The following is a 25,700-nucleotide window of genomic DNA, read 5'->3' as shown; positions in this document are numbered from 1 at the left end:
GCAAAACATAGAAATTGTTCAGAAAACATAGGTGACAGAGAAGGACATCAATGACTTTATTGAGCTCCAAAGGATATTGGAAGGAGTCCAAGCGTATCGAAAGGTAAAACAATTGTTTTATTGGTCGTAGAGGTTTATGGAGGCTTCACTGTGTAAAAGGGAGAAACAAAGCCAAAATGGTGATTTTTGCATGTAAACGGAAAAACAGCTTTCTTTTTGAAATATGGTGCAAAGTGAACAGGGGTCATTTGTTTTTATGTGGGAGGTGGTTTTGGTTTTCATCGCACCACTTATGAGGTGGGGGAGGTTTTAGGAGGGGTCACCCGATGCAAATTGAACCTGGCACATAGCAAGGGGAGGTCAGTGGAATACCTCTTTTCGAGTGGGTAATGCTCGGACAGAGAGCCAACCAAAAATTTCTAAGGGTCGTTGGTTTTGAATACACATGATCAGATGGTGGTGGAGCAAAAGAGTAGCGTGTAGGGGCCTAACAACTAATTATGGAGGTATGGCTTTATTATGGGATAAAAATTGAGATTAGCAGGGTTTTATGTTTAAACAAAGGTTTAGGTTGTTTCTTCGTTTAAATCATAAAAACAGTTTAACAAAGAAATCCTTTGTAAAACAAGGTATGGCGCACTTGAAAAAGTATGAATTTGGGTGGATAGATGACATCAGGTCTGGGTTCATCGCATATAGCAATCGCAGTTTAGCGGAGGAAGGCCTGTTGCAAAGGAATGCGATAGGGGCCGGATGCGATGTGGAAAATAAAACATGGATAATACTTCATCGGGTCTGGGTTTCCATTGTATCGTATATCGGAGATCACAATGGTGGAGGGTATATGCTTTAGCCAGGACTTGCGATGGGGGAGGATGCGAAATGGGTAATGAATTATGATATATATTTTCATTGGGTCCGAGTCTATCGCGCATCACATATCGCAATGTGGGGAGAGTGGATGCATGTTGAAAAGATTGTGACCTGCCGATATGCGATGTCTTATTGGATACATAGTTTTATAATTAAACTAATGGTTTTGGGTTATTTAATAAAGGTATTTAATAATATACAGGAAAGGGAACTTTTAGGGGTTTAATACTATAAGTTAGCATTAATATGAAACATGAGCGGAAAGGGAAAATACACTAAGTATAATGCTTTTATGAGTTATTTGCTTTCACACACACACACACACACACACACATATATACTTAGGCTAAACATCTTTTTGTGGGTTTTTTGGGTAAAAGGGGATTTAACATGGGGTTTTCACTTTTCCTAGGCAAAAAGGATTTTGACCTTAGGAAAAGGGGTTTTTATGGAAAATGGATTAATATGAACTGTATCAAGGTGGGAAGGGGAAATTAGTAAATGTAGGGATGAATGGGGATGAGGGAAGTTAATTAATTGATCTTGTAGACCTTCGTTTGCTTTGTGTAATTGCCTCATGGACATAGAAACATATGGTAAAATATGATAAATGTACATTTTGCCCAATCAATCAACATACTACTGTAACCTTTCTTCCACTTACCCTTTGCTTATCCTATCATTTTTTCTTCTCTTAATGGGTGCAATTAAGCTACCAAACCCTTTTCCTTTCTTTTTATTTTACAAAATAAAACTATCTAATTCTAACCTTATAACATCCAAGGGTTCAGAGTAAATTGATGAGTACCTTATTATTCTATACCTAACTACTGATCTGTCAAGATTAAACAGTTTGACAACATCTTTATTCTCTAATTATAACATCAAATTTAAAGCATGAAGCAGTCAAGATTAAACTATTTGACTGTCATGGGTTGTGACATTTATGACAAGTTGCACACAACCATTATTTTGCAGAAAAAATAGTAGTGGCATTTAGACTTGCTCACTTTCAGAGTTTATTTGTTTTCTTTTCTTTCTAACCTAACTTTTTATTTTTGTCTTGATCTTTTTAGGACATCTAACTTAACATTTTCTTTGATATGGACATCATCATCAAGATATTTTCAAAAACATTTTGTTCAATATTGTTATACCCATATCCTTTCTTAACATTTTTTCAAATATTTTATCTTATCAAAACCAAAAAATGTTGCAATAGACTGGACAACGTGAACCTCTAAAGTTTTACCAGGGTGAGAGGAATCACTGGGAGCAGTGTTGGAGAGATAATTCTATTTGGAAGAAGACTTTGCAGGGGTCTGAGTCACTGAACCAATTACTCCGTCAACAAAAGGTGTAGCTGGAGACTTAGATGTCATTAGATTAGATGATGGTCTAGGAGCATCTATTAAAACATCATATGGTGTGTTGAATTGTTAATAGATGAGGTCTATATACTGGGCACACACAATGGCTTGTTCCTCAGTGATGCATCTACCCGTAGCAATGTCCTCAACAATTTTGTTGATGAATTATTTGGTGAACCACTCGGTCAACAACTGATCAACAATCTCAAACTTAATCAGTCGTTGGCTACGTCTCCATTCATGAATGTGATCAGAGATGTGGGTCGCAGTGTCTTGCTTGAGCGACGTTAGCAAATGGGTGACAATTTCATAGTGAACCAGCAACTAGAAATGTGTGAGAAAGGCCATGGCGAGAGTGTTAAAGTCATGATAGGTATTTCGATGTAGCTCGATATACCATTTAGCCGCAACACCTGTAAGAGTTCATTGGAAAAGTCGAAGACGAATGGAATCATCAACGTAGGAATTCGAGGAGCACCAGAGGTCATATTTCTTCACGTGGGCTTGTGGATCCTCTTTCGATTTTCCTTCAAACTTCAAACAATCACTTGGAATATTGGATGGAACTAGAGGCTAATATGGCGAATGAAGAATTGGGTCATTCATGAGTTTAGACACATCTGGAAATTCCAGTGTAGACAAGAACTACAATTTGGTATTGAAAGGCATTTGAGGTCGATAAGGGGTTCAAATGGTAGGGCCCATTCCCATTGGTAAGGATTTTTTCCCCATGATGGAGGATTTTGTCCATATGGAATTTGATTTTACCCCCATTGTAGGTTACCTTGCCCGTAGATAGGATTTTGACCTTGAAAGCCTTGAAACTGTTTGGCCAGAGGCTGTTGATAAGAAATATACTGGTTAAAAGGTTGTTGAGCCTGTTGGCCTTAGACATATGGATTTTTCACCTGATGTCCCTGAGCATATAACCGTCGGGTCCGGTTAATCGCGCCTCTGTGAAACTCCGATAGGGAAACCTCGATGTAATGTGGGTCATCGATCTGCACGCTTGATGGATGGTCCACATTTAATCATCGATCGCTATCGCAAGTTCCGCCTGGTCTACGCCGATACCCGCTGGTTTCCTCCGCCGATTGCGACCCGCCGATCCAATCGTCAGAGATCGCTGATCGGGGGTGTCTTCTGCCATTACTTAAGTCCTCCTCTGTGTAGATTCGATTGCGATTTTCCACTTAGATCTAGGCCATTGATTGGCCAGATCTAACAGTTGCTGTGCATTGCACTGTCTAGGTCTCTGATACATGGTTTTTCACTGTTTTCTTCGGTTTTTTCCTCCCAATAGTGTTTTTCGTCCCTTTTAAGGGCTCTTGGCATGCGCTAGTTTTGATATTTGAATGATCCTTGCTGGCTTTTGAAGACTTAAAGAGCATAATTGGATTCATTTATGGGCCATTTGCCAACAAGGTTAACAGACCCCCCCACTACAATTAGTATAGTTTGTTGATTCAATCGAAGGTGGGAAGCCATTGCACACGCACTCCCGCCCACAATTCACAGACGTTGCCGATCTTGGTCACAAATTTTTCCGTGGAATTCAAATTGAGAACTTAGCCTACAGGATTTGGTTAATCGCGAAAGTGGACATCGAAGGAAATGCCATAGGGAGTGGTTTAGTATGGGATCATGTATTGAGCTCTAGAAGGAGGATTTAATTCTATAAAAAAGGGCCTCGAAAGAAGTTATAAATGAAAAGGACAAGAATATTCCAATTTCAAATTGAGAACACTAGACAAGCTACATCATATTTAAATAAAATATAAAAATTAAATAAATAAAAAAGACACACGTAAATTTATTGTTATTTATTATTCTTTCATATATATATATATATATATATATATATTACTTATACCATATAATATTTATAAACAATTATAATAGAAATATAATATTTCAATAAAATATAAAAATATAAAAAACAAATATATATATATATATATATATATAGATATATAAACATTTATATTGTCATAAAGTTAAATCATTTTTAACCCTACATTATAAAAATGTTACTATATATATATATATATATATATATATATATATATATATATATATATATATAATGAAATGATATTTTAAGGTCCACGAGACTAAAAATAGTCTATGAGACCATTAGTTCCCTGTTTTTCGCCTTTTGCAATTCAATAATTTTCTTATTCAAATTGATGATGAGCTAACCCAACCTTCCAACAATCCCCTCACTGAAAAGACAATTCCAAGAAAATGATGCTAACATATTCTCATAACTTTCTCTGATGTTTTTGAATGCATCACATTCCAAAATGAAATGTTTTTTCTGATTCCATTGCCCCAAACATGCAAAATGTACACACATGTTCTTCCCAAGCTTCTTTAGGCCTTTTCCACCGTAAAATTTCACACTAAAGTTGATGCGAGTTGGTCCTTAATTGAACAATAATAACCTTTGCCCTCCACGAAATGCGGGTTCCAATGAACTCTTTTTATTGTAGATCACACGTAGGGTTGAATTCCTCGATCTAGTACTTCTTCTTTCTACCCAACACTTTTCCCCATACCCTTTTATGAAACATTTCCATAACAAAATCCTTTAGCTCCTTTCTATTTGTGGGAGAGACATTGAGGTATATATTCTATTTTTGCATCCAAGTGTAGTTTTGTTTCGTCCATGTTTTCTTTCTTTCACTCATGCCTTCATTGAAGATAACATTAGGTCATCTACCTACTCCCATTTCCACAATTCTTTTTGGATATCTTATGAGCCGCACCATAGAAATTGCTTCGATTGGAGTTGCTCCTGTTTCACTCAACATTATCTCTTAAGGTGTTGAACTTTTAATTTTGAACTTGCTCATGATGAAGCGTTTTTGGATTTTCTCAATTTGTTTCCATTTTGAGATGGGGGTGCTGCTAGCCCACAATTCACACCCATATAGCATCACTGGGCAAACTAGGAGTCCAAAAAGCACTTTAATCGTTTTCCAATCCCACAACTCTCCCTCTCTACATCTGTTTTGAAGAGCATATAATGCTTTCCACCCTCCTAAAATTCTCTTCTTTCTAGAGTCCTCCCAATTAAGTTTTTTGTTGAAATCAATCCCGGGGTACTTGTACTCATTTACTTCTTCAAGAATGTTTCCTTCAAAGAATAAAGTATGTTGGTTTTACTTCTTTTTATTAGAGAAAATCATTATTTTGGTCTTATAGTATTGACTTGCATCCCCATTGCTCTAAATGATCAAGGGCATATAGGTGCATTTGCAATCCATGAGTTGATTTAGGAATCAATACAATATCATCAACATATAAAAGAAGCTTTATCACAAACTACCCCAACCGAACACCTTCTCCACCTTGCAGATTTAGCCACTCTTCCAGTTTATCAATATATAAACCAAAAAGTGTAGGGGATAACGCGCAACCTTTCTTGACTCCAATGTCGCTTCTAAAGCTTGCTGAAATACCTTCTGAGGTTATAATTTTGACTTTCACCTCTTCATAAAGTCTATGGACAACAACTTTATAATGCAAAGTAATTTCAAGTTTTTCCATTCTACGCCACAACTTATCTCTTGTTAGGATATTCCGACACATAGGAAATAGTTAAGTTCAACTTGGTCTAGTATAGAGTTAGGTATAGAGTTAGGTAAAGTGTGTTTCTTTACCGTTGTACATTTTGTAACTTACAATCCGACGGTCACGATATGTAGTGATCCGACGGTTCACTCTCACCTCGGTATTACCGACACTTGATCCGTGGCTTGACACCCGATTGGTCCATGAGTTCTATTTAAAGCGCATGGAGGGTCATTGTTCGGGTAATCCGTGCATGAGAGAAGCTTATGTAAATTTTCATTCTTTGATTAATAAATTGCCTGTAGTACCCACGTTGGGACAGGCCGTGGACTGTTTCCCTCTTTGAGGGTTTTAACCACGTCAAAAACACTGGCGTATTGATCTGTGATCTGGTTGTGAGCGATGTCCTTTTGGTGTTCTTTCTGAGGAACTTACCCTGTAAATTCCTACATGGTATCAGAGCTATTTGAGGGCCGCGTCCGTTGGTGATCCAAATCTGAAGCCGGTAGAACTGCATGCGGCTGTCGTTTCCTAGATCTGTTGTTTCTGACTGCTTTCGGGCCGAGAGGACTACTCTGTTGCGTTCGGAGCATCTGTTCCAGTGAGGAACCCCTTTCGTTTCACACGAAAAGGTTTCCGGTAGCCCTAGCTGCGTCATTTTTCAGATCGAGAGGTATACAGTGTTTTTTGCAGTTTATTGTTATTCTCTCTCTCCTTATTTCGGTTTCGGTTTATTTAGCCTTTTTTTTTAAACCGGATCTATACTTTTCATTTCTGCATATGCTCTTTGCCCTGCGACTCTATGCGATCTGGGCAAATCAAAAACAGAAAGGAAGGATTTTTCTCATGCGTATGCTCTTTTCCCTGCACCTTAGTGTGATCTCGGAAAATCAGAAACATTGAGAAAAATATTTAGTTTTTCGGCTAAAGCTAACTTTGAGATTTTTTTTTTAAATTTCTAGTTTTTTGGCAAAGCTAACTTTGAGCCGCAAGGTTCGTTTTTCTTTGCATATTCGTGTTGGGTTTTGTGTTTTGTAGGGAAAAAGAGCTTTCTCAAGGCAAGCACGCAAACCAAGGCCCCCCCCCCCTCTCTCTCTCTCTCTCTCTCTCTCTCTCTCAAATTTTTTTTATAGATCAATTGGTTCAAAGCTATTTTAAGAGAGTAGAGGTCTTGGGTTCAAGTCTCCATTTTGTGGGGGCGGATTTTTTCATTCCCGCACATTCGCGCACTTTGCCGGCAACGTCAACAATTTTTTTTTCAAAAAGCCATAACTTCTTCATCCGGAAGCCTTTTTCAGAGCCATTTTTTTTAAAACCGCCTATTTTTTCGAGATCTATCCATTGGAACACTTACTTTCAGCATCTTCAGCTTCAGTTTTTTTAAAAAATGGAAAGTCCATGCCAAGTCATTCTTGACAGCACTAACTACTTCCAATGGGTAGCCTACATGGAAGATTTACTTAGAAGTAAAGGTCTCTTCAGAATAGCCACAGACCAAGAGAAGAAACCAAAAGATGAAGACAAGGCTGCAAAATGGGAAAATAGACAAGATCAAGCACGTGGTTTGATAGGGATGTCTATTTCTCCTGATCTTAGATTCCACATTGCAGAACTTGAGACTCCTCATGAAGCATTAGAAAAACTCGCTAAAGTTTTTGGGATTAAAAATGAAATTAGAGCCCATCAACTTGAAAATGAGTTGCTTACTTTGGATCCTAATAATTTTTCTTGCATTGAAGATTTCTTGTCCAAATTCAAGACCCTTAGATATCTCTTGGAAGGTGTTAAAGTTAAGAAAGAAGATGGTAACCTTATTTATTCCATCCTTACTAAGTTGGGACCAGCCTACTCTGTATTTGTTTCCACTTTCCATTCTACAAGGGAAGCTTTCATTTGTCAAGGAAAAGACTACAAGGCCCCTTCCTTTGACTCCTTTTGTGATTCCTTAATAAGAGAACAAGAAAAACTCTTACACCTTGGTCTTCTTAATCTTGGAAACTCTTCCACAAAAGCGTTAGCCGCCCAGCAGCAACCAAATTCAAAGAATCCTAAGAAGTCATATCCTCAAAAGAATGGTCCTAAACCAACTCAGCCTCAAAATGAAAGATCATTTCAGCAAAATGATAAGACCAATAAAAACAAATGGAAGAAGACTGATAGACATTGTAACTTTTGTAATCGAGATGGCCACTTAGAATCTAAATGCTTTAAGAAGATGGAAGCCTTGGAAGCCGCAATGAAGAAACATAACATCCATGTGGAGCCTACTTCAACTTCAACTTCCGGAATGGCACTTTCTGCATGTTGTTGTCAATCATCTCAGTCTGGTTATGCATTAAATGTATCTTCTTCTTCTTCTCATTCTCATGAGTGGCTCATTGATTCTGGAGCCTCTTATCACATGGCCAAAAACCAAGCCATGTTTTCTTCTTTAAATGATTGTAACACCAAAAATATATATGTTGGTGATGATAGATCTCTTAATGTTGTAGGGACTGGAACTGTTCATCTAGACAATGGTCAGTTTAATGATGTATTATGTGTTCCAACCTTATCCTGCAACCTTCTATCTGTCTATCAGATAACTCATTCAGGTGAAGGTAAAATTGTTGAATTTTCACCTCATGATGTTGTAATCAAGGATCTAAAAGATCCTAAACAGATTCTAGCTACTGGTCTTGCTGATGATTCCACAAGGTTGTATAAGTTTCACAACTTTGGGTCATCAAATCTTCCCTCAGTATTTGTTGCTCATAATGATGAAGTGAGCAAACTTTGGCATGAGCGATTTGGTCACTTAAACTATCGCTCCCTTCAGCATCTATGTAAAGAAAATATGGTGACAGGTCTTCCTATGGTATCTTGCAGAGATGGTGTTTGTTCCGGATGTGTACTCGGAAAACATCATCGGGACAGTTTTGACAAACGTGCCTCTTGGCACGCCTCAGCCCCTTTACAGCTTGTGCACAGTGATTTATGTGGTCCTCTTCCTGTTGCTTCATTCTCTGGCTGCAAGTACTTCTTAACTTTCATTGATGATTTCTCCAGACGCACTTGGGTATACTTCTTAAAACTCAAGAGCGAAGTATTTAACACATTTTTGGCCTTCAAAGCCTTTGTTGAAAAACAATCTGGACATCAAATTCTTAAGCTAAGAACTGATAATGGTGGAGAATATGTTAAAAACACATTCATCAACTTTTGCACCGAAAATGGAATTCAAATGCAACATACTGTTCCATACACTCCACAACAAAATGGTGTAGCTGAAAGGAAAAATCGCACCTTAAAGGAAATGGCTAATTGTATGCTGCAATCTAAAGGACTCAGTCTTAGTTTTTGGGCCGAAGCAATTAATTGTGCAAATTATATAATCAATCGCACTCCTACTAAGGTTCTAGAGAATATCACTCCAGAAGAAGCTTGGAGTTCCATTAAACCAGATGTAAGTCACTTTCGTGTGTTTGGAAGTGAAGCATGGGCCCATATTCCAGATGAAAAGCATAAAGCTTTAGAACCTAAGAGTGAGAAATGTACTTTTGTTGGATATTCTGAAGATGTAAAAGGTTATAGACTTATTCCATTTAAGTCCAAAAATGTTATCATTAGAAGAGATGTAAAATTTGATGAAAATAAATCGGCCTGCGAGCCTAGTCCGGCGGATGTGCCACCTCTTCCTATCTCTTCTACTTTTGAAAACATTTCTTCTTCAGATGATGAAAGCGAGGATGATAATCCTCTCCCACCTTCTCAGGATCCTCAACTTCCAAGATGGGTCCGTGCTACTCGGGATGCAGCAGGTGATCTTGCCGGTGATCCTACAGATCAGCGACGTACACGTTCTCAGTTTGAAAGAGCCTCTTCTTTACTGGCTCAAGCTCCAGTAAATCATGATCCTGACACTTTTGCAGAAGCTTCAGGCCATCCACATTGGGAAGCAGCTATGAATGAAGAATATCATTCATTGATGACAAATGATACATGGGATCTTGTTCCTCTACCAAAGGGACGCAAACTTGTTAGATGTAAATGGGTTTACAGAACCAAGTATGGACCAGATGGGAAAGTTGATAAACATAAAGCTCGTCTCGTTGCTAAGGGCTTTTCACAGGTTGAAGGCATTGACTACACTGAAACCTTCTCCCCTGTTGCCAAAATGAACTCTATCCGCCTTGTTCTTTCCCTTGCTGCCTCTTTAAAATGGGAAGTCCATCAGATGGATGTTAAATCTGCCTTCTTGCATGGGGACTTGCAGGAAGAAATCTATATGGAACAACCCATTGGCTTCATACAAACAGACTCCAGCCTTGTTTGTCGACTTAAGAAATCCCTTTATGGCCTCAAGCAAGCTCCTCGGGCTTGGTATGCCAAAATGGATAGCTTTCTTTTAGAATCTGGCTTTTCTAGGTGTCATTCTGACAATACTGTCTACACCAAGAAAGTGGGCAACTCTCTTATCATCCTTGTTCTTTATGTTGATGATCTTATTCTTACTGGTAGTGATCCCAACCTTATAAACCATGTGAAGTCCAGCCTTAAAAAGAAATTTGAAATGACAGACTTAGGACACTTACACTATTTTCTCGGTCTTCAAGTCTTGCAATCCAAGGAGGGTATTTTCCTTTCCCAGTCCAAGTATGCTTGTGATATTCTTCGTCATTTTCACATGGAAGACTGTAAGCCAGCCCCTTCTCCCTTTCAGTCTGGAGTCAAACTTTCAGTCTCTTGTACTTCTCCTGAAGTTGATGCTACCTTATACCGTCAACTTGTAGGAAAACTCTTGTATTTAACCCATACTCGTCCTGATCTTTCCTTTGTTGTTGGCCTTGTTGCTCGTTTTATGCAAAACCCTCGTGAAAGTCATTGGAAAGCAGCTAAAAGAATACTTCGTTATGTTCGAGGTACAGTACAGTTTGGGATTCATTACAGTGCCAAAGCAGCTCCTCTGTTAGTTGGTTTCACTGATTCTGATTGGGCTGGTGACCCTGATGATCGGAAGTCTACTGCCGGTTATGTCTTCACTCTTGGTTCAGGACCTATTACATGGGCTTGTAAGAAACAGGCTGCCATTTCTCTTTCGTCAGCAGAAGCAGAGTATCGTGGTGCCGTGGAAGCTAGTAAGGAAGCCTTGTGGCTTCGTCAGATCCTATCAGAGTTTGGCTTTGAGCCGCAGCATCCAACCACACTTTGGTGTGATAATCAAAGTGCCATTCAGCTATGCAAAGATCCAGTCCAGCATCAGCGCAGCAAACACATTGAACTACACATGCACTTCATCAGAAAGCTCATTCATGACCATGTTCTTGAAGTGCAATATTGTTCAACAGATGATCAGGTTGCAGACATCTTCACAAAGGCTCTCACAGAGGCGAAGTTCACTAAACTTCGATATATGCTTGGAGTTCAGGAAGTTGTCACTAAGGGGGGATAGGCTCTAGTGCCTCCTTCCTTCTCCTATTGTGTCATATTTGTAAATCCTTCAATCCTATCCCAAGTTGTTCTTAAGGGGGGATGTTAGGATATTCCGACACATAGGAAATAGTTAAGTTCAACTTGGTCTAGTATAGAGTTAGGTATAGAGTTAGGTAAAGTGTGTTTCTTTACCGTTGTACATTTTGTAACTTACAATCCGACGGTCACGATATGTAGTGATCCGACGGTTCACTCTCACCTCGGTATTACCGACACTTGATCCGTGGCTTGACACCCGATTGGTCCATGAGTTCTATTTAAAGCGCATGGAGGGTCATTGTTCGGGTAATCCGTGCATGAGAGAAGCTTATGTAAATTTTCATTCTTTGATTAATAAATTTCCTGTAGTACCCACGTTGGGACAGGCCGTGGACTGTTTCCCTCTTTGAGGGTTTTAACCACGTCAAAAATACTGGCGTATTGATCTGTGATCTGGTTGTGAGCGGTGTCCTTTTGGTGTTCTTTCTGAGGAACTTACCCTGTAAATTCCTACATCTCTAAGGGTTGTGTCAAATGCCTTTTTGAAGTCAACAAAGAAGAAAAATATTTCTTATTTTTCAAAATGTGTCTCAACATGATACAATGATCCACTGTAGAATGCTTCGGTCTAAAACCCGTTTTTCCTCTTGCCCTCTTTTCTTTTACTTTTGTCCACTTACTGATTCTATTTTCTACTATGCTATCGAAAAGCTTTGCAAAAAAAGGATTGATCATAATGGTTATATAGTTGGAAGGATTATTAATGTCTCCACTTTTAAAAAGGGGTATTGCTAGGCTAGTTGTCCAATCTCTTGGGAATCCTTGTTGAATGATGTTGTTGAATATTTCCATGATATGCGGTGCAAGAGCATTCATTCCCCATTTCAGATACTCTACTTTAAGTTCAACCAAGTCCTTTGTCTTTCCTGTTTTCAGATTTTTAATTCCATTATCCACCTCTCGTAACGTGAAGAAATTTGAAGTTGTGGTGATCCTAGGGGGAGGCTCCGCCTCAGATCCTTTCTCATAGAGTTGCCTTGCATATTCAAACCATTGATTGGTTGTAATATTATTTTCAATTTGGTTCTTCCTTGGTTGAAGTTCCTGCCAGAAAAGCTTTGGATTATTCTTACTTGGATATATTAACTCTTCTCGCCTTGTTTGCATGAACTCATCTTTTGTCCTTTTTAGTATCTGCTTATGTAACTTTACATTCATCTTCTCCTTGCTTGCTTTTTTCAAGGTTCTTCTTGCCATTTTTCATTCATCATCAAACCAAGCATTTACAAGAAAACAATTTGATTCTAATTTCCTATTTTTTGTTCTTTTTCACTTCTCAAGTGCACTTTGAATTATATTTGTTAACTCATGACTGTTGAAGCTTTTGAAACTAGTTTTCTCCTTCTGAATTAATCTCTCTAACATTGTCTTGAAGATAATACAATTATCTTGTGTTAGAAGAATTTTTCCCCTTGATAGTGATTGCTGAGAGCATTGGGTTTTCCTCCTATGTTGTCTTTCTTCTAACCATGATAACCTTATATAAATTGGGTTATGGTCTGATTTTAAGTCTCAAATATGCTCTCCAATCTTAACTTCATTTATCTTTTCTATCAAGCTTTTTGAACACATAACATAGTCAATGCCACTTGCCCCATTGTATGTGTTGCAAGTTATAAAATTATGATCCTCTTTGCAACAAAAATTACTACCTTGATTATTTGTTGTTCTAGAATTGAAATATCCCACTACAATAACTTCTCCCTACTGAAAATACAAGGCAATATCTTGTTTTAAAACTACATACAAAGGCTCGCATTTTTTAAGTATATGAAACATCTAAGTACATACTCTGTTAATCCTACAAGTACATTTGACAGTCTCCGAGTCTATCCTCTCTCAACGAGATCGAAGGAAAGAATAGTCGATTCCTATATTCATTCCCCTTCCTCGATTCAATGAATTTACCCTTCAACGATTCAATGAATCTTACCATTAGGTTTATAGGATACTCTCCTAATTTAAGGAGGCAAACAATCGGGAAACAATCGAAATATCCATGTCGCATATAATTCTGGCAGAGTACGCGCCATGCCACCCTGTGTCAAGTAATCAGATTTCCACGCAGTAATGAGAGTAAAACCGATCATTTGCATTTGATACGGCATATTTATATCTTGCAATTCCCGATCTCCGTTCATATATATATATCCAAACCAAAACTTTGCATGGACATAATATACATAGCCAAGGCTTTTGTATAAAAGGCTTTGAAATAATTGTGCGCCACTGAGCAGCGGCAGCCATGGTCAGGAAAGCAAATTCATTTGTGTTTCCTATCTTATTACTATCAGCGTTCGTAGATTCAATTGTGGGAGCTACAAAGGCAAGAAGAAATGACTTGAACTCTACTTTTAAGTTTATAGGTTCACCTGTCTTCACATTATATTAATATTTTTAAAATACAATAATTTCACATTTTTTTTTATACAATATTTAATGGAATCACAGTTCTTTTTAATACAATATTTCATGGAAAGCTGTTTTTTTCTAAGGCTGAAACCATAGTTGGAATGCCTGATCGTTATGTTTTTTTCCTGCTGCAGTCATATGTGGTGTACTTAGGAGGACATCATCATGATAATGTGAACTACCAACAGGTAGTTGATTCACATCATGAGCTTCTGGGATCAATATTAAAAAGGTAATTCACTGATACAATTAATGGATGAATGAATCAATTTTTTATAAGAATATATTGCTCACATTAATAAGAAAAGTCTTTTGTTCCATTTCCATCAATGTGTTTATAATAGTACACTGATAAGAATGGTCTTTTGTTACATTTCCATCCATGTGTTAATGGTAGTACATATTATGTGGCTCATTCTTAGATTAATTATAATTCTGAGTGATTTTTAAATGATAAATTGACATTGCTTTGCTGATGCACAATCATAATGCTGTTTATCAACCTTCTATTATTTAATGGTAGAGTTTGAAAAGAGAATGTATTTCTTTTAAAAAGTAATAGTTCAAATAAAACATATATACCTGGATAAATTTCAATACTCAAATTACTGATTTTAAAGTTAAAGTATTTAAATTATTGTTAATACTTTAGAAACTAGAAATGTTCTACCACACCTGTATTTTTAATCTTCTTGTGTATTTTTAATTTCTTTAGGAGGTAATATTGAAAGTGGAAAGGATCATTCTTATAATTATGAAGATCCTTCTGACTCCTATCCAAGTTAGGCCGAGGTAATGTTGAAGAAAGTGGAAACACTAATTTTTAGAATTATAAAGATCATTTTGATGATTTTAGAAAAGGAAATTGGAGTTTTTTGGAAAGAGAGTTAAGTTAAAATAAATTTAGGAGTCTATTAGATGTATAATGAAATCAATTTTATGTTTTTTTTATTGTTGAAAGTTTAAGAATATTAAAAAAATTAATTGTAATATAGGAGTTAAGTAAGGTTGTTAGTAATTTTTTTATCTTGCTTGGCATATATATTGATAAATTAGAAAATTGTTTGAAACTAAGATTGTGTCAGCCCAATTTTAGTTGGTATAGTCATCATCTTTTCTTTTTAAGTTAATGATATTGTTCTTATGGCCAGAGTCTATACAATCTCAATAGAACAACTCAGAATTCTCAAAGATTTATTATATAGTATTATATAAGTGTTAACACTAATAGGCTAGATCACTTACACTAATTTTTCCTATGAAAACAACATCATGGAGGAATCAATCTTCATCTAAAAATTAATTGCAACTATAGCATTGAGATAATGATAAATAGAGTGTGGAAAACATATTATAGACATGAAAATAATTGTAAATGAGTGGAGCTTTAGCTATGAGATAACAAGAAAATCCTCTTGGAGACTTTTGTTCCTCTTCCTATCTTATATGATTGTGAACTTTAGGTTATATCATCTCTAGAGGATCATGAAAAATGATAAAACAAAACAAAAATTGTGTTATAACATATGTGATCTCAAAATTAAAGACAATATATCATATACTAGCTTTCTTTTAACATTGAGCTGTCATCTTTATAACACTGAGATGGTTGAAGTTGAAAATCACTTTCTCTTTAGATATCTTGTGTACAACCACATTAAATGACATTCAAAATATTTGTTACTATGCTAACATTTTAACTCATCAAAAATATTTTAATCTAGGAAACTAAGTTGATCAAGAAAATTTGTATTTATTAAAATTTAATAAATCAAATATCACATTAATAAATATTAACCACCATCATCATTCTTAAAAATATTAATAAATCAATTTAAATTATTAGTAAGAGAGGCACTCTCCGGCCCAATATGGTAGAGATGTTGTAATGTAATGTTTAACATTTTGGCTAAGTCAAATTAAATAAAAATAAAAGTAACAAAATAAAAATAACTCTATAAAAATTGTTAAGCGCATACATTAAGGAGGCAATATGAAAGATAAACATTAAATTGTTTTTCTTATTCACAATGATACATATTTATAATACATAGTAATGACCCTTGGTTTCATATTCCAAGTGATCCCTTGGAATCCCTTTGGTTGTTGAGATTCCACACCAAACCTTAGTGGGATAGGTGTCCAACATTCCCCCCTTAATTCGAAGGGTTATGTATAAGTCCAAGAAGAGATTTATTATATAAAATGTGCAAAAACATGCATGGCGGCACTAGGTTGAATGTGCTCTCTAAAATGTTGGTATAAGGGGGATGGTTTAAGGATCACCACCAACATTGAAACACTTAGTGCAGTTCACATAACTCTTCCAAGTTTGGCATGAAGCTGAGGTCCTCTTTTAGAAGAAGTGCTCCTGATGTTTAGAAGAGGGAAACTTTCAACCATGAAAGGGAGGTTTCACCCCGCATAAAAGGGAGAACCTCAACCTGAAAAGGGAGGTCTCAACTTGAGATGGTTTAAGGATTACCACCAACTCTGAAATGCTTAATGTAATTCCTGAAACTCTTCCAAAATTGGCAAGACGCTGAAGTCTTCCACTAGAGGAAGTGTTCCCAATTCCTTGAAGAGGCATCACTAATTGAAGGCATGCTCAGAGGCATATTTGTCTCTGGCTACAACTCTGAATCTGGTATGGTAGGTTGTGGCTTAGGCTTGCTTGATGTGGCTTTGAAGCTTGTAGATGACCATCACTTCCCCCCCTGTCAGATAAAAAGTGAGATGATGGAGAAAGCTCAATTGCAACACTGTTTAATACTCTAGAACAAGTTCAGACATATGACTGAAATATATTCTTAGTTGTTGATACCCATTGCCAAGAAGCAATCCATCCAAGATGAATCTTTGTTCTTGCGGGAGGCTTGTTTTTTAAACATCTGTTTGAAGAATGACTGGTTTTATGATAGTGCTTATATGGATGAAGATCAAAACAAATTTTCATATGGCCAACTCAGTGACAATGTTGGCATTTCACAATCTGTTGTTGTTGTTGTGGAAGAGGAGTAGAATCTGGAATAGCTGAAGGTAAACTGTCATGAAGGAATCCAACACTCTAAAATTGAATAGGCTTTGAGTTATCCGGAATATGAAAGGAAACCTCTTTATCATATCCAAGAACTGTTCTCTGCCTCTTATCGACAAGCTCTTCCCAAGGTCTAATGACCGACTTGGGAAGTGCAGGCTGAATTTCTACATTTGCATGTACAACTGCTGCTTCATTTTGCACTAGATCTGAATCAATTTGTGTCTTATGAGAGTCCATTTCAATGTTCTTAACATAAACATGTTCAGAATGTTGACTCCACTGCTGTAATTCTTCTTGCTGAAGCTGAGATTCAAGTTCCAAAAATTCTGTCTTTTTCCTGTCTATGCTGTAGACAAGTTTGAATGTCAACAAGAGTAATTTTATTGATTTCGATTGTGTTGTCATTGGTTGACACGATTGGAGTTCCTAATAACTCCAATAGTCTATGAATTTTTGTCATTATTCAAACAATTCAAGTCAATAAATCACCGCAAATGTAATTGTAAAAGAAGATAGCTAGCGATGCAATATTTTCCAAAATTAAACGTGCCTAATTATAGTAGGGAAATCCTTGAAGCTATACTTCTTTCTGGTTGTTGGTAACATTCAACAAATTTTAAAATTACATCCAACCTCTCATGTGAATAAACTACACCACCCACAATATTCCACCTCCCAGATACCGTCTGATACACATCCATTGCAGAATTATGGTTTGGTCTTAAACATACACTAAAGGTTGACGAGTTGAAGCTTGATCATATAAGCCATCCAAAAGTAAGGGGTCAAAACCTCTAGACATCATGTTGCTAATGCTGTGGGGAGTGTTGTGGAATGGAGACCTCCTTTCTCCAGCAATTATGAGTGATTTTGAGTGATTGACGTGGAAGAGCAAGCTAGCTTTCCTTCGAAAAACCTGTGTCTTTTCCCTTTTCTTTCCGGCCAACCATATTCACCATGATTAACCTGTGTCTTTTCCCTTTTCTTTCCGGCCAACCATATTCACCATGATTTACACAGCAATCGACACATTCTATGTGATAGACGAGCAGATTGCCAATTCCCCCTCATGGAAAGATGGAATCGACGAACAGACGAAGATGACTGTCCGTTTATTCGGCTGTGAATTGACTCAATAAAGCGGCATTCTGCTTGGATTGCCACAAGCAGTTATGGCAACAGGCCAGGTTCCTTTTCATCGATTCTATTTCAAAAAATAATTTTCACACTTTAACTTCAAGGTTGCGGGAAGTTGTGTTTGGCTTGCAGCGAAGCTCGAAGAAAGCCAAACACAACTTTTGAATGTGTTTAATGTGGATAGGGAGATGTGAAGTGGTGTGCGGTATGTAAAGCGAATATGTGAACCAAAGGTATGGTAGGAGCGTTAAACCGGTCACTCCAATGGATAACAGAGATAATTAAATATACAGTTGATTTAAAACTTCAACGCACGCGATTTTTAGTAATTTTAACACAAAGATTTCATACGATTCGTGCCACAATCACAATACTCCCTGCAGATGTGATGCACCAACTCACCGCTCGGTCTTCACTATACCAGCCACACCATGCCAGAATCTTCTCCTTATGATAATGCGCCTAGATAACTCGAAGTCCATCCAAACATGCGTAAAGACTGGAGAAGAAAGACTCGAGAAGAAAGATTAGTTTGCCAATGTGTTACAAAATATCAAGGTATTAAACGCAAACAACAGAGTTTTGTAAGTAGTTTTGGTGAGCTTAGGAAACGCTTCCTACAAGAGTATAAATCTCAGAACTAACATGCAAAAAGGCCACTAAACAAAACAAGTGGCTGAAATATGAGCAGGGCAGGAGAACACCTGCTCTCATACTATGTTAAGAACATATATGGTGGAGGTAATATGAAAGATAAACATTAGATTTCTTTTCTTATTCACAATGATAAATATTTATAATACATAGTGACGACCTTTGGTTTCATATTCCAAGTGGCCCATTGGACTCCCTTTGGTTGTTGAGCTTCCACACCAACCTTAGAGAATTAAGTGTCCAACAAAAAAAAAATAAAAATAAAAATGGTCCATGGTATTGATGCATAGTATATAACTTATTTTAAGGGGAAACTAAACCACGCTAGATTCATCTTAGCTCCACATCTACCAAGCGTGGAGAGTGATCAAATATCTTGATATGAAAACCTCTTTTAGAGTGAAAAGAGATTATATTGCTCTCGACGCCTAGTGGTTTCGCGCACATGGTATTATGGCACTTGTATTTAGTTGTAATGAAACTTATAAATAGGTTTTTTTGTATCCATTGTAATGTGTGAACTACAAAGGGTTGAGGAGGCCCTAGTGTGAAGAGGCAAAGGTTGAGAAAGCCTCCCAGAAAGTGTAAGGGGCCAAGGGTTAAGCAGGGCTCTTCCATACAGTAAGTCAGGGTTTTAGCCAAGCACTACTGAAATTCCATTAAGCTGATTTTTACCTTGAGTTGGGGTTTTCCGAGGGTATTTCTTGGTGTTCCTTATGTGTATGATTGTGATTGCTTTTATGTGTGCTCATGATTATGTTTTATTTACATTGTCTTGTGTACCTAACAATGGTATCACAAGGGTGTAATGTTTTTGTTGTGTGATCTATACATGTGAAGAAGATGGATCAACTATGTGAAGTTTAATTGTGGACAACTTTGTGTGTGAAGATGTTGAATCAACACAAATATTGTCAGAGCAAGTATGGATCTATAGTTACGAGCCAAGAGGTAGATTAAGAGGGACACCTTTGTTGCCAAGAGTGTATTTGGCATTGGAACTAGTGTTCAAGGTTGCATAAATGAGTTGTGGAGTAGATGGCGATGTGAGAAAGAGGTCACACAGTATGATCTATAGTTGAGAGCTGGAGTTGGTACCAGCGGTGATTAATTTCAATATGTTTTATGCCTTTTTGAAGGACTAGAAACCTCTATTTTATATTTTTCAAGGCCATCGATTCTCTATGAAACCATTCACCCAATATAATATTGAGAACATGCATGGTCATGAGAGGCATTACTGACCAAACAAGGGAATGAATATTCTTCAAGAGGAAATTACAACATGTGATCATCTATTGTTGTCAACCCTAACAGCTAATTGTTGTGTTCAAAGCAATTGGACCTCCTGTATGACAAGAAGCACCTCTCAGATATTGTATTGGAAGTAATGCTTCCATGTCATATATAGTTGTCATTATGAGTTACGAGGAGTCAATATGAGTTGAGTCAATATGTCATGTATAGTTGTTGATTCCTATGATATGAGTTGGAGTCATGATCTAGATGTGTTGAAATTAGTCTTTATGTCCTATATATTTGTAATTGGTGTGATCAATAAGATATTGAAGTGTGATTTTTTTGTATATGCAATCTCTCTTGCTTTATTCTAGTTTTCTAACATGGTATGAGAGCCTATTTTGGCCTCCCTCCTTCACAGGAGGGCCAGGAAGATGTGAGAAAGCGTTGAGTTTATTGATCTTGTGTAAATAGATTAGGGTAGAAAATTGTGTTGAGTGGAGTGTTGTTACAAGTAAATTTTATTTTTGTGTGTATTGATTTGAGTCGTTAAAGGGTAGCATTTCGGTGTGCATATATTTTTTTTTCTCGAGCAGTTGTGTAGATATGAATGATTTGTTCTAGATATGAGAATACGAGATCAGATCTAAGAATCACAAGGTAAGGAGCCGCGACGATAAAAGAATATAAGGGCACAACATTAGTGGCCATGGTGGAATTCAAAGTGTTGACCAGCATTGATCTACAGCTGGAGGGGATCAATATACATTACAAAGATGCCAACGATCACTGCTACATGCATCATGTTGTTGTAAAATGCATGATCAACTGAGACTCCTTCGTTCCTTTGTTATTGCAACGATGCACCCCGTACTAAAAAATGCCCCCACCATGACATGAATTATTCTTGTTATGGTCCTCGAAGGAATCCATTATAATATTAGGTTGCCTCATTGTAGAAGTTTCTCTTACAATGGGACTCTTCTTAGTGTATTGTCTGAAGAACATAATGACAGTTTTCCTAGACATTTCAGTTAGGTCGAAATGAGCACGGTTGAAAAGGGGAACAAATCTCATATTCTTGATATATTCCATGGAAGGACAGAGAGCATATGGGTAGCATACTTCATGTAATTCAAGCCTAAGAGATGGTTGAAAGAAGGCATGTTTTTCTCTGGAAGGGTGCTATAAATACCCAATGTTCAATGCAAGTCCCAAAGTTTGCCTAGGCAAGGATTTTTCTCTTTTTCTAATGAAATAGGTGGCGGAATCTCTATTTTATAGATATCGCCTGAAAATGGTGAAGGATGTGATGGTTGAGCCAAAGTTGGGAATAACAATATGTCTCAAAAACGACTTGGTAGTGACCCTGCATTCACGATCTGGAATCTCGTCGGAGTCTTGAAAAGCGGCCATCTGCAGTCTATGAGGACTGAGATTTCTCTATGGTATGTTATTATTATATCATTATGTGGTGGAATGTATCATTATGTACATTCCATCGGAATAAAAGTGACAAGTTGCATGCCGCATTGGATCATAGAAAATCATAATGATTTTGTATACTTAAAGGGGGGCTATTTGTAGTTGTAGTGTGCTACTATCCATGTTTGTTGTGTGAATTGATGTGTGTTATTGTCTCATTGTAATGTGAAAAATCAAATGATGCAAAACCACAAAAAATATGCCAATTATTTAGTAGACTAATGTGTCCCATCGTGCTTCGATAGCATTAGTCATAGGCAGTTCTTAATAAGGTCAAGATGGTGTGACCTGTCATGCTCCAGGAGTGTCAGTACAATTTGTTTATAAAAGGTCAAGTTCTAGAATTGTTTGTTGAAGATATTCTGTACCCAAAATGTTATCATAGATATTTGGTGAAGGTTGCGGACGGTCATGGATTCAACAAATGATGGCAGTTCCATAAGATGGTTCAGTATCGAGACTGGTCCGTTGCACTCTAGGAGGTTGAGAAGTGTCAATTTTGCAAAGCACATCAACGATGGTATAAAATGGTTATGCATTAAAGGGATCAAGTGGTAATCTCAAAATTGTGTTGAAGAAAAGAGCAGAAACTATGAGATTTCAGAGTGGATATGAGTTCTAGTGATGACCATATCAGACAAATTTTAGAGATATTCATTCATTTTTGTAGTGTCTACTTTATGGTTTTGTCATGTAAGCATTAAGGGAGGGCATTGGATGTCATTCTTCCATGTCATGTATAGTTGTCATTATGAGTTACAAGGAGTCAATGTAGAAGTTGTTGATTCCTATTATATGAGTTGGAGCCATGATCTGGATATGTCGAAGTCAATTTTTTATGTCCTATATATTTTTAATTGATGTCGAAGTGAAAAATTGACACAAATTAATCGATGTGATGAAAAGAGTGCTTGATAATAGTCTAGAACGAGCAGAAAATGATAACCAGGCAACAACCGAATGTTGAGTAGTCATTGGGGAGTTTATAGTCAATGGTTAAGGAGACATGAGACATGCACCTATGTGAATAGATTGATGAACCATGTACCTGAAAAGAAATCTTAGAGTACTGGCAGTTACCATTGTGGGTAACCCATGTAATTGGTATATGGGATCCTTTCATATGGACTTCTATGTTTATGTGTAGCGTATGGAGAAAGATAAGGCAAGAGTGTAAGAAGCAACGAATAAAAAAATATAATAATTATGCAGATGGTATAATTGGGTATACTACCTGATAGGCATGGGTAACCCAAAGTATAGTGTAATAAGAGGCATGTGGGATTCTCTTGAGTTCCCACATCTTTAGGGGGGCTAGATCCATAACAATTCTCTAGTCAAGTTTAAAGAGGGGATTGTTAGGGTTAACTTTGACTCGAGAATGATACTCTATAGCTAGTAGTTTACAGCGCATCGTTACATGGCCCATGGTATTATGTCAGTTGTATTTGGTTGTGAGGGGAGCCAAGGATTCATCACAAATCCCCAACAAGTTCAGACAAGGTTTTGGCCAAAGACAAATGGAATTCTATTAGGCTTAGTTTTTCCCCGTAATTCTTGATATATTCCATGGAAGGACAAAGAGCATATGGGGAGAATACTTCAGGAATTCAAGCCTAAGAGATGGCTGAAAGAAGGCGTGTTTGTTTTGGAAGGGAGTTGTAAATACACAGTGTTTAATGCGGGTCCTAGACTTTGCCTAGGCAAGGTTTTTTATCTTTTTTCTCATTCAATAGGTGGCAGAATCTCTGATTTACGGATACCCTCTGAAAATAGTGAAGGATGTGATGGTTGAGCCAAAGTTGGGAATAGCTTTATGTCTAAAAAACGATTGGATAGTGACCCTGCATTCGCGATCTGGAATCTCGTCGAAATCTTGAAAAGCGGCCATCTGCGGTCTGTGAGGAATGAGGTTTCCCTATGGTATGTTATTAATATATCATTATGTGGTGGAATGTATCATGATGTATTTTGCATCAGAAGAAAAGTGATAGGTTGCATGTTGCACTCAATCAAAGAAAATAATATTGATTTTATATACTAAATAAAACGGGGGGTTGTTGGTAGTTGTAGTGTTCTAATGTACATGTTTGTGGTGTGAGTTGGTGTGTTATTGTCCCATTGTAATGTGAAAAAATAAATGATGCAAAACCACAAAGAACAAGCCAATTATTCAATAGCATAATATGACCTGTCGTGCTCCGGGAGCATTAGTCATTGGTTTTTCTTAATAAGGTCAAGTTGGTGTGACCCATCATGCTCCAAGGGAATTAGTACAAGTTGTTTATAGAAGGTCAAGTTGTAGAATTGTCCGTTGAAGACATTCTATACCAAGAATGTTATCCTAGATAATTGGTGAAGGTTGCAGAGGGTCATGGATTCAATAGATGTTGGTAGTTCCATATGATGGTTTAGTATTGAGGCTAATCTGTTGCACTCTGGGAGGTTGAGAAGTGTCAATGTTGCAAAGCACATCAACGATGGTATAAAATGGTTATGTCTAAAATGGATCAAGTGGGAAGCTCAAAAGTGTGGTGAAGAAAAGAGCAGAAACCGTGAGATTTCAGAGTGGATATGAGTGCTAGTGATAACCATATCAAACAAATTTTACAGAGATTCATTCATTATTGTAATGTCTACTTTCTGGTTTTGTCATGTATGCATAAGGGGGGGTATTGGAGGTAATGCTTTCATGTCATGTATAGTTGTCATTATGAGTTACAAGGAGTCAATCTAGAAGCTATTGATTCCTATGATATGAGTTGGAGTTATGATCTAGTTGTGTCGAAGTCAATGTGTTATGTCTTATATATTTTTAATTGATGTCAAAGTGCACAATTGACACAAATTAATCGATGTGGTGAAAAGAGTGCATGATGATAGTCTTGAATGTTAGGATATTCCGACACATAGGAAATAGTTAAGTACAACTTGGTCTAGTATAGAGTTAGGTATAGAGTTAGGTAAAGTGTGTTTCTTTACTATGTACATTTTGTAACTTACAATCCGATGGTCACGATATGTAGTGATCCGACGGTTCATTCTCTTCTCGGTATTACCGACACTTGATCCGTGGCTTAGCACCCAATTGGTCCATGATCTCTATTTAAAGAGCATGGAAGGTCATTTGTAGGTTAACCGTTCATGAGAGAAGCTTATGTAAATTTTCATTCTTTTATTAATAAATTGTCTGAAGTGGCCGCGTTGGCTCAAGCCGTGGACTGTTTCCCTCTTTGAGGGTTTTAACCATGTCAAAAGTACTGGTGTATTGATCTGCGATCTATTTGTGAGTTGTGTCCTTTGGTGTTCTGTCTGAGGAACTTACCCTATAAATTCCTACATGGTATCGGAGCTATTTGAGGGCCGCGTCCGTTGGTGATCCAAATTTGAAGCCGGTAGAACTGCATCCGACTACCGTTTCCTGGATCTATTGTTTCTGACTGCTTTTGGGCCGAGAGGATTGCTCTGTTGTGTTGGGAGCATCTGTTCCAGTGAGGAACCCCTTTCGTTTCATGCAAAAAGGTTTCCGGTAGCCCTAGCTGCGTCATTTTTAATATCTGGAGGTATACAGTGTTTTTTTGCAGTTTACAGTTATTTTCTCTCTGTTTATTTTGGTTTTCGGTTTATTTAGCCTTTTTTATTACCGGATCTATACCTTTCATTTTTGCGTATGCTCTTTGCCCTGCGACTCTGTGCGACCTGGACAAATCAAAAACAGAAGGAAGGATTTTTCTCATGCGTATGCTCTTTTCCACTGCGCCTTAGTGTGATCTTGGAAAATCAGAAACATTGAGGAAATATTTAGTTTCCGGCTAAAGCTAACTTCGAGCCGTAAGGTTTTCCATGTTGGGTTTTTTGTTTTTTGTTTTGTAGGGAAAAAGAGCTTTCTCAAAGCAAGCACGCAACCCAAAGCTTCACCTCTCTCTCTCTCTCTCTCTCTCTCGCTCTCTCTCTCTCTCTCTCTCTCTCTCTCTCTCTCTCTCTCTCTCAAACTTTTTGTATAGCTCACTTGTTTCAAAGCTAATTTATGAGAGTAGAGGTCTTGGGTTCAAGTCTCCATTTTGTGGGGGCGGATTTTTCATTTCCGCACATTCCCGCACTTCGTCGACGACTTCATCAAATTTTCTTCAAAAAGCCATAATTTCTTCATCCGGAAGCCGTTTTCAGAACTATTTTTTTGAAACAGCCTATTTTTTCGAAATCTTTCCATTGAAACACTTAGTTTTAGCATCTATATCTTCAGTTTTTTTAAAATGGAAAGTCTATGCCAAGTTATTCTTGACAGCACCAACTACTTCCAATGGTGGTCCTACATTGTGGATTTACTTAGAAGTAAAGGTCTTTACAGAATAGCCACAGGCCAAGAGACCAAACTGAAAGATGAAGACAAGGTAGCTAAA

The 25,700-nt window shown here is 37.3% G+C and overlaps 1 protein-coding gene across 1 annotated transcript in view; it reads left to right on the top strand.

The window, feature by feature from the left end:
* The window catches only part of LOC149173623 (subtilisin-like protease SBT5.3), a 142,540-nt gene that overhangs the window by 55,797 nt on the left and 61,043 nt on the right, over window positions 1-25,700 (top strand). Inside the window, exon 4 of the mRNA XM_089426762.1 lies at window positions 13,880-13,977. Coding sequence (XP_089282888.1) covers window positions 13,880-13,977 — 98 coding nt within the window. The remainder of the gene's footprint in view (window positions 1-13,879; window positions 13,978-25,700) is intronic.

Source organism: Pinus tabuliformis, chromosome 4_2, assembly GCF_031772625.1.
Source record: "Pinus tabuliformis cultivar Carrire ecotype Pingquan chromosome 4_2, CPIR1, whole genome shotgun sequence".
Taxonomy (NCBI): domain Eukaryota; kingdom Viridiplantae; phylum Streptophyta; class Pinopsida; order Pinales; family Pinaceae; genus Pinus; species Pinus tabuliformis.
The sequence above is the reverse complement of the archived record's forward strand: the minus strand, read 5'-3'. Positions and strand labels throughout refer to the sequence as shown.